General features: G+C 41.8%; 1 protein-coding gene across 1 annotated transcript; it reads left to right on the plus strand.

The window, feature by feature from the left end:
* Positions 1 to 4239: 4239 nt before the first annotated feature.
* On the plus strand, positions 4240 to 9750 carry PATE4 (prostate and testis expressed 4). Its single transcript, XM_011934622.1, has 3 exons — positions 4240 to 4335; positions 8802 to 8918; positions 9243 to 9750. Exons 1-3 carry the CDS (start codon positions 4278 to 4280, stop codon positions 9362 to 9364), a joined length of 297 nt encoding a protein of 98 aa, XP_011790012.1. The 5' UTR covers positions 4240 to 4277; the 3' UTR covers positions 9365 to 9750.
* Positions 9751 to 10449: the final 699 nt, after the last annotated feature.

Raw genomic sequence — 10449 nt, forward strand, 5'->3', positions numbered from 1 at the left:
TTCCAGAAGGATTTTTCTAAATAAAATTGAGGGATATGGGATGAGGTTAGAAATGGACTGTTTCCCTAAAGAGTAAACAGCAAGGACATTATTTGAGACATACCTGAGAATAGTTGAGACATAGTTCTAGCTGTAATACTAGAAGAGCTAACGTTAAGAAAATATCCAGAAAATGCACGGAGATCCCAAGAAGGACCTCACCCAAAACATCTCTGGAGAAGCCCTTCTTGCATCTCTTCCTGCATCCCTAAACTTCTAATCTCCAAGAGATTTCCTGGGAACCTCCAAGAGCCTATCTAGATATTCCCAGCACCCAGGCATAGGAAATATTCAAGGTTTCTAAGGAGTGAAGATGACAATGCTAAAAGTTAGAAGCCTAGGGGAATTCTGGTGTGGATGCTTAGGAGAAAAAACAACCCTTGGCTGGGCGTGGTGGCTCATGCCTGTAATCCTAGCACTTTGGGAGGCCAAGGCGGGTGGATCACCTGAGGTCAGGTGTTCAAGACAAGCCTGGCCAACATGACGAAACCCCGTCTGTACTAACAATACAAAAATTAGCTGGGTGTGGTGGCAGGCACCTATAATCCCAGCTACTGAGGAGGCTGAGGCAGGAAAATCGCGTGAACCCGGTGGGCGGAAGTTGCAGTGAGTCAAGATTGCACCACTTCACTCCAGCCTGAGCAAAAAGAGCGAAACTCTGTCTCAAAGAAAAAGAGAAAGAAAAAACAACCCTTGCCCAAGCCTTAAACTGGGGGAAAATTTTTCAGTATTGGAGTAAGCTGTATCAGTATACCTACATATTACATAAAACTCTCTAGAAATCTTTGAATTCTGAGATTCATATGTCATCCCATTTTATAAGTCATTGTCCTAATGACGAATAGACACTCTTTCACTTAGTATGCATAAGAAATTTCTAGGGAACCAGAAATCTGATAGTATTGCTGTATTAGGCCATTTTGCATTGCCATAAAGAAATACCTGAGGCTAGTTAATTTACAAAGAAAAGAGGTTTTATTTTGGCTCATGGTTCTGCAGGCTGTAATGAAACATAGTGCCAGCATCCACTTCTGGAGAAGCCTCAGAAAGCTTATAATCATGGAAGAAGGCAAAGGGGGAGCCAGCACATCACAGGGCAAGAGAGGGAGCTGGAGAAAGGGAGGGGAGGTTCCAGGCTCTCTTAAACAACCGGGCCTCACATGAACTCATAGAGTAAGAATTCACTTATTACCACAAGGTCAACATCAAGCCATTCATGAGGGATCCTCTCCCATGACCCAACGCCTCCTACCAGGCCCCACCTCTAACATCGGGAATCACACTTCAACATGACATTTGTAAGGGACAAACATCCAAACCATATCATTCTGTCGCTGGTCCCTCAAATCTCATGTCCTTCTCACATTGTAAAATACAATCATCTATTCCCACCAGTTTCCCAAAGTGTTAATTTGTTCCAGCATCACTCAAAAATCTAAAGTCCAAAGTCTCATCTGATTCTCAAAGCAATTTCCTTCAACCTATGAGCTTATAAAATCAAACACAAGCTATTTACTTCCAAGATACAATGGTAGTAGAGGCATTGAGTAAACATTCCCATTCCAAAAGGGAAAAATCAGCCAAAAGAAAAGGACAAGAGGCCCATCCAAGTCTGAAATACAGCAAGGCAGTCATTATATCTTAAAGTTCCAGAATAATCTCCCTTGGATCCATGTCCACATCCTGGGCATGCTGGTGTGAGAAGTGGGTTTCTAAGGCTTTGGGAAGCTCTGCCTCTATGGTTGTGCAGGGTGCAGACTCTGTGGCTATTCTCACAGATTGGAGTTGAGTAGCTGTGGCTTTTCCAGGCTCAAGATGCAAGCTGCCAGTGGCTCTACCATTCCGGGATCTGGAGGGTGGTGGCCCCTTTCCACAGCTCCACTAGCCTGCTCCCCAGTCGAGACTCTTGTGGGGGCTCCAATACCACATTTTCTCTTGGCACTGCCCTAATAGAGCCTCTCTGTGGGGGCTGTACCCTTGAAGCAGGCTTCTTCCTGAGCACCCAGGCTTTTCCATACATCCTCTGAAATTGAGGTGGAAGCTGCCAAGCCTCCTTCAATCTTGCATTCTGCACACCTGCAGGCTTAGCACCATGTGGAAGCTGCCAAAGCTTATTGCTTGCACCCTTCAGAGCAATGGTCCAAGCTGTACCTGAGCCCCTTTGAGCTGAAGCTGGAGCTGGAGTGGCCAGGATGTGAGAGCAGTGTTCCAAGGCTGCACAGGGCGGAAAGGCCCTGGGCCTGGCCCCTGAAAACATTCTTTCCTCCTAGGCCTCTGAGCTTGTGATAGGAGGAGCTGCCTTGAAGATTTCTGAAATGGCTTCATGGCCTTTTTCCCATTGTCTTGGATTTTATTAGCCAAGAGCTATTATCCAATAAAAGGTATTATTATGTAATAATGTATTATTGGATAATAGCTCTTGGCTCCCTTTTAGTCATGCAAATATATCTGGCAAGTAGTTCCTCCATAGGCCACTTGAATTCCTCTCCTGAAAACATTCATTCCTTCTTTGCCACATGTGAATTTTCCAAATTTTTATGCTCTACTTTTTTTTTTTGACTGAGTTTTGCTCTGTCACCAGGCTGGAGTGCAGTGGTGTGATCTCAGCTCACTGCAACCCCCGCCTCCTGGGTTCAAGCGATTCTCCTGCTTCAGCCTCCCGAGGAGCTGGGACTACAGGCATGCACCACCACACCCAGCTAATTTTTGTATTTTTAGTAGAGACAGGGTTTCACCATATTGACCAGAATGGTGTCAATCTCTTGACCTTGTGATCCGCCCTCCTTGGCCTCCAAAGTGCAGGGATTACAGGCTTGAGCCACTGCACCCAGCCTCTACTTATCTTTTAAATGTAAGTTCCAACTTTAAGTTATTTCTTTCCTCCCATACATAACTGTGGGCTGTTAGAAGCAGCCATATCACATCCTGAACACTTTACTGCTTAGAAATTTCTTCTGCCAGATACCCTAGGTCATCATTCTTAAGTTCAATCTTCCACAAATTCCCAGGGCATGGATACAATGCAGCCAAGTTCTTTGCTAAGGCATAGCAAAGGTGACCTTTGCTCCAGTTCCAAATAGCTTCCTCATTTTTATCTGAGATCTCCTCAGCCTGACCTTTACTATCCATATATCTATCAGTATTTTGGTCACAACCACGTAACAAGTCTCTAAGAAATTCCAACATTCCCCCATTTTCCTGTCTTCTAAGCCCTCCAAACTCTTCCAACCTCTGACCATTACCCAGTTCCCAAGCTTCTTCAACATTTTCAGGTATCTTTATAGCAACACCCCACTTGTATCGATTTTCTGTTAGTGAATTTTTGCATTGCTATAAAGAAATACCAGAGACTAATTACTAGGTAATTAGTAAAGAAGAGAGATTTAATTGGCTCACAGTTCTGCAGGCTGAACAGGAGGCATCGTGCTGGCATCTGCTCCTGGTGAGGGCCTCAGGGAGTTTGCAATCATGGTGAAAGGCAAAAAAGGAGTTGGTGTATTACATGGCAAGAATGGGAGCAAGAGAGAGAAGGGAACAAGAGAGAGAAGGGAAGGGGAGGTTCCACACTTTTAAACAACCAGCTCTCACTTGAACTACAAGAGCAAGAACTCACTCATTACAATGAGGATGGCACCAAGCAATTCATGAGGGATCTGCCCCCATGACCCAAACAGCTCCCATTGTGCTGTGGATAACATTTCAGCATAAGATTTGGAGGGGACAAAGATTCAAACCATATCAGTCACACTCACACACACACGCAGACACACAGAGAAAAAAGGGTGAGTAGAGACTGTAGTCCCAGCTACACTGGAGGTTGAAGCAGGAGGATTGCTTAAACCCAAAAGTTTGAGGCTGCAATGAGCCCCTGCACTCCAGCTTGGGCAACAGAGTGAGACCCTGTCTCTTAAAAAAAAAAAGTGGGGAGAAGACAGATACAGGGCAGGGAAGGCAGAGGGAGGATGAAGAGTCAGGGGTGGAAATCTAATTCAACTTTAGCCAGAAGCATTCCCTGACACTGCTCACCAGCCTGAACTTTCCACATTAGTACAGACTTATGGCTCCTTAAGAGAAAGGAGTGGGGAAAGGACAGTTCTGCCTCATGCCTTTATCAGGGACTCCTCCCTCCTTTCTATTTACTGGCTGTGATCAAACATCTAAGCTTTATAAAGCAAGCTAGTGGCTGTCCTTTCCAATACCTCACTCAGCACACCTTCTGTCGCCCGAACAAGCATCCAATGAGGAAAATGAACACACTGCTCCTCGTGAGCTTATCTTTTCTCTACCTCAAAGAGGGTAAGTTTGAACAATGTGGGTGGAGGGAGGCAACTTAGGGGTGCTGTTCTCTAAACCTCTACTCTCCAAGTCTCACTCACATGCTCCAGCTCAGACCTGAAGACTCAGTACAATCTGAGTTTCAGGATGTCAGAGAGATCATATACAACATACTAATCCAGAAGAAAGTGTACTGATTGCAGGGAAACAGGACAGCAAATTTCTGATTTCATATTAATTGACTTTTCATCCATACTTACCTCATTTTGGTCCCTTACTTTCTTAATACACTTTTCTCCTTTATTCTCTCCTACACTCTCCTGGTTTTCCTTTCCTCTGGCTACTTCTCAGTGTATTTCGTAGGATTCTTTATTCTAACTGATCATTAAACACTGGGATACCTCAAGGCTTTATGCTATCCAGTCAGACCCTCCTCTTTATCAACTTATCCACTTCCATGGCTTCAATTACAATCTACATGCTGAAAATGCCCAGTTTTATATCCTAGCCAGATTTCTATTCTGAGCTTTAGTCTTTCATCAATAAACACCTCTTACACTTGGAAGTCACCCCTGAAATCTCCCTCTCCCTTAACACTCACTAAAAATTAGTGAATGATTCCTATGCTTTCTACCTATCAAATGTGATTCAAATATGATTATATTTCTACCTTATATTTCTATTTTGCTACCTTTTGACACTTAGTAAGAAATAATAAACCATAAAAGAATTATAAGAAAATATGACATAATCTGTTTAGTTACAAGCTTAGAAATGAGAAAGGCCTTTCTAACTATGACTCAAAATCCAGAGCTCTTAAAAGAAAAACTGACAAATTTGACACATAAAAATCAAAATATTCCTCATGGCAAAAATAAAAAATGTAACTCACATCACAAACAAATGGCTCATATCCCTGATATGTAATGCCTCCTTTAAAAAAATCAAAAAGGAAAAGGCCAACAACCTAATAGAAAAATGGGCAAAGTATATAGACAGTTCACACAAGAGAAAATTAAAATGGTTATTAAACATATAAAAAGTGCTCAATCTCACTCATACTAAGAAAAATGCAAATTAAAAGAACACTGAAATACCATTTTAGACCTATCAGATTGGCAACATCCAGGAGTTTCGTAAAATACTTGAGTATTACAGTTGTGGTGAGACAAGAATTTTCCAAGCATTGATAGCAAGAGAATAAATAGTTACATCTCCTCTGGCAGGCAATTCGGCAATACCTATCAAAATTAAGAAAGTGTTTACTTTTTAATCCAGCAATTCTGCTGGTATGAAATTATGTTACAGATATACTCCGACACAAATGAAATATGTTCAGCATTATTTATTGCAGCAAATAATATCAAAAAATGCAAATAACTTAAATTCTCTTAAGAGACTGGTTAATTAAAGCATGGTACACTACAATGGAACACGATACATTTAGTATACATTATTCAAAAAATCAAAGTGCAGAGTATGTATAGTATACTACCAATTATAAAAAGGGGTTAAAAAGATACATGTGCACATTTATATTTGCTTGACTATACTGAAAATCAATCTAAAAGATATAAAAGAAATGAATAAAACTGGTTTCCTTTATTTGGCAGATGAAAACTGGATAACTAGCTGGCAAGAGTGGGAGATCAACTTTACATAACATTTTTTTCTATTACTTACTATTTAGTCACATCAACGTATTATCTATTTTTAAATAATGTATTTTTAAAATGTTGAAGTTGGAAATACTCAGAGATTAAAGATCAAAGAGACAATTATTCGAAGGGCATTATCAGTGTACTGCGCAGCCTGCTCCAACTCCAGTGAGAGAGAGAAGCCTCATGAAAGTTGCTTCAGGGAGAAATTAATAGTGTCCTCTGGTGTTTGGAAGGTACAGTGGGCTTGAGGAACCTAAAAGTGAGAGGGAGCCTGAGGCTACAGCCCTGAAATGGTGGAACTGAGAGACAGCTGAGCTGCATTACATACAAGCAGGGAGGATATGCACACATTCCCCTGGATCTGATCTGGACCATGCCATATCAAGCAACTCAGTCTTGAGCTGTTTAAAGTTCTATCCAAGAGGACTGTCTGGAGGAACAAGGTATTCTAGCAAGGTGTGGGCCACTAGCTTCTTACAGCTGAGAGAAAATATAACCACCAGCTGCAGGAAATACACCACCCACGATACAGCAGTGGACTTGAATATTTTTGTTGGGGAAATCCTGAAGAACCCACAAATGTTCCCCTGACTCAAGGAACTCAAGAAAATGAGTTCTCCTGGCTCAAGAAAATGAGTCAGCTTTTATTAAACACAAAGTCCAAGAGACTGGGTTTTAAGTAACTACCATGGACAAAAGATGATGGCACCAGAGCCAGTCCAATGAAATCTTTCCTGTCCTTTACCTGTCCCCCTCCCTCTCACCAACTGAAATGGGTCAGAAACTATCACTCATAAGCCAGAGGTGAGTAGGAGAAAACCAAGAAGAGAAATAGAGAAAAAGTCAAAGCCATCCTCTCCTGCCCATTACAAACACCTAAGCAAGCCTGAGCTATGTGTCTGTGCATACGTGTATGCGTGTGGGTGGGTGTGCATGGGCATGCATGCAAGGAGAGTGGGTTGCTGGTGAGAAACGTGGGCTTTTAATGAAATAGAGCTATTTTATTATTATTGCATGGACTCGATGCATAAATTACTGAACCCAAATTATTCTTATGCCCAAAAGTGATGGCAAGACTTTTTTTTTTTTTTTCTAAAAGTACATAGACAAGTTAGCAGCCTTGCCTGAAATTACCTGCAGGACTACAAGAACTAGCTTTAGAAAGAATACTCAAATGGGTAGTGGGCAGAAGAATAAAATTGTTTTCTGTTTGCCCCTTTTAAGTCCCATATTGACCTGCTAGATAAATGTAAATAGGATCAGATTACTTCCTTGCTTAAAATTTTCAATAAATTCCCATTGCTCATGGATCAAAAACCATACTCATGTCTTTGGCCTAGGAGGGCTCAGGAAGTTGAATGTCTGCTCACCTGCCCAGCCATGTCTCATAGCACAACCCACTCCATTCTGTGCCCCAGTTACCTTAGCATTTTTGTTCCTCAGCAGACAAGCTTCTTTTCATTGCTATTCCCTCTGCCTGAAATGTTCTTCACTCTGCCCACACCACACCACCCACTTACATGGCTGACTCTTATTTATCATCAGGCCTCACCTTACAGCCCACTCCCCACAGAAACCTTTCTTGGCTCTCTAAAATACATTAGTTCTTCCCTCTTAAATGCTCTCATTGCATGTTTAACTATTTCTTGATATTACAATACAATTGTACTTATTTGGAGGGACTGTTTAATGCCTGTGTCTCCAGCATGTATGTAAACACTTGTTTATCTTTGCATTCCCAGCACCTAAAAAATGTCCAGAATGTGGAAAATGCTCAAAAATCAGCAACTAACATCAACCTTTCCCTCTAAATAAGAGGAAAAGAGAAGGATGTTCACACTTACCACTTTAATTCAACATTGTTAAGTGAAGGGAAAATGAATAAACTTTAGGGTTACGCAAAGGCAATTGGATTTATCATTAAGAGGTTGTTAGCAAAAAGATAGTCTTGATGGAATAGTGAGAATGGAATTCAGAATGAAGAGATGCCACAAGACCATTCCCAAAATTGGACATAAATCAATAGCACTCAAGTTCTCCTGGGCCCCATATAAGTTCTAATTCTATAACCTTGGAACGTCTGAGATGAAGATTGAAATACTCTACTTTCTTTCCCCATCATCACTATCACTTAGTTCTTAAATCTAAATTACCCATAGGTTCCAATGTCATCTCCCTACTCTGCATCTCCTCTCCTCTTACTTCCTGGTCACAGGGACTCCCAAATCAGTCTCTCTGCCTGGTTGCAGTTATTCCCTGAAAAAAAGAGAAAGGCCAGACCAAGCCAGATGGAGCTATCAGAGGGTGTAATCTCAGTCAGTCCACTCTAAACATGTCATTTTCATTCCTACCTCTGTGTTCTCCCTCATTATGACTACCTATCTGGAACACCTTCTCTGCCCATCCCCTGCCCCCACCTACCCAAGTTTAACCTACATCTCAAGAGCCCGCTCAAGTCTTTAGCTAAAGTATTCCCCTATTTTTCCAGCCCACAGTAACCTGCCTGTTGCTATACTCTTAATCTGCATCACAGGATTTATCTGGTTGACTATATTATCTTTGCTGTTCTTTTATTATTTCACATGTTTATCTTGCCTTCAAATATAAATGGACCCTATTCAGGTCACAGAGACTGTGTCTTATCTTTTTTGTCCACCTCCTAGCTTAACTTACAAAGCTAAATTAATCAAGAATTCCACAAATACCAGCTAATGGAGTGAGTGGACAGTATGTATAGTCAATACGCAACCTCTTCCTGATGCTGAAAACTCACTTTCCCATTGTCCCACGATCCAGCCTGAATATTCTATTCTCTCCACCCTGCAGTTATGGGTCTGAAGTGTAATACCTGCATATACACAGAAGGATGGAAGTGTATGGCAGGCCGAGGCACTTGCATTGCAAAAGAAAATGAGTTATGTTCAACAACAGCCTATTTCAGGGGTAAGTGGGGCTCATGAAGACTCCAAAAATGCCTGCAAAGAACCATCACTCTTGCTAGTGCCTGGAATAAAGAACTCAGTATCATTTAGTCCTGCTAGGAGGAAAGGCAAGGAATAAAAGAGGGGACAAGAAGGGATAATTTTCAACTTCGCACTATGTAGGGTTTGGTATCCAGAGCCAGTCACAGTGGCGATTGGGAACATGAACCCAGGAGCCAAGGAAGGAGACCCAGTGTTAAGTGCTATTCCTCTTGGTGGTGAGTTTTAGTAAGTCACTATTAAGGCAATCTCCTCCAGCATTTATAACAGGCTTCTTCATTTTTAGGAGACAAACATATGTACTCAACACATATGTGTAAGTATAAGTGCCAGGAAGAGGAGTACTCCAAAAGAGGCCTGTTGAGAGTGACACTGTGCTGTGACAGAAACTTCTGTAACGTCTTCTAATGGAGCTTAGGAACTTGCAGAGGATCATCTGATCAAGATCCAGAATCAAGACCAACCAGCATGAACTGTTTTATTTCCCACACCAAATTCCACATTGGCCTAAGATCCCAGAGAGAGCTGCAGGGGCTGTGTCCTCATTGCAATGAAGGGGCTCCCCACACCCAACCTCCACCACTAGATCCCTAAAACCATGAACATTGAAACAAAATCCTCCATGAGCTATGCTTACTGTTTTGTCTTCTACTCCTGATTTCTGATTTCTATCCCTGTGGTAGGCTAAATAATGGACCCCCAAATATTTCTACATCCTAATCTCTGGAACCTGTGAATGTTACCTTATATGGCAAAAGGGACTTTGAAAATGTGATTAAGGATCTTGAGAAGGGGAGGTTATCTTGCATTATCTGGGGGGCCCTAAGTGCAATCAAAATGTCCTTGTAAAATGCAACTAAAGGGAGATACGACACAGAAGAAGAAAAGATGATGTGATGATGGAAGCAGAGATTGGAGTCACGTGCTTTGAAGATGGAGGAATAGGCCATAAGCAAAAAACTAGAGGCCATTAGAAGCTGAAAAAGTCAAGGAAATAGGTTCTCCCCTCAGAGCCTCCAGAAACCAGCCCTGCCGACACCTTGATTTAAGCCCTATAAGACTCATTTTGGATGTCTGGCTTCCAGAACTTTAAGGGGGTGTTGTTTTCAGCCACTAAGTGTGTATTGTTTTAAAACACTAAGTTTGCAATAATTTATTATAGCAGCAATGGGAAACTAATACAATCCAAATAAACTTCTAGGAATTCAAATCATTGGTAAGCCTGAGTACCCAGGGGTCAGTCTAGGTGACAACAGTATCTACCACTCAGGGCCTACACTGACCTGCAGGAAGAGAGGAATACAGAGCAAGTGCTATGAATGAATGTGGAGATCAAGTTATGGATTTTAAACTTCACGGCATGCTGCAGATAATCCTTGGGGTATATCTGTGGTAAACGGTGCCTCGCTATGTTCTGAAGCAATCAAACATGATGTCCTAATAGCTCAATTTGTCAGTTCCTCATTAGCTCGTGTACTCACTGAAATTCTTTT

Source organism: Colobus angolensis, unplaced genomic scaffold (assembly GCF_000951035.1).
Source record: "Colobus angolensis palliatus isolate OR3802 unplaced genomic scaffold, Cang.pa_1.0 Scaffold137, whole genome shotgun sequence".
In the NCBI taxonomy this organism is placed as follows: Eukaryota; Metazoa; Chordata; class Mammalia; order Primates; family Cercopithecidae; genus Colobus; species Colobus angolensis.

Coding starts and splice junctions, on each gene's coding strand:
- PATE4 (XM_011934622.1), top strand. CDS start 4,278: ATGAGGAAAATGAACACACTGCTCCTCGTGAGCTTATCTTTTCTCTAC. Junction 4,336..8,801: donor TTTTCTCTACCTCAAAGAGG/GTAAGTTTGAAC, acceptor TCCACCCTGCAG/TTATGGGTCTGAAGTGTAAT. Junction 8,919..9,242: donor AACAACAGCCTATTTCAGGG/GTAAGTGGGGCT, acceptor CTTCATTTTTAG/GAGACAAACATATGTACTCA.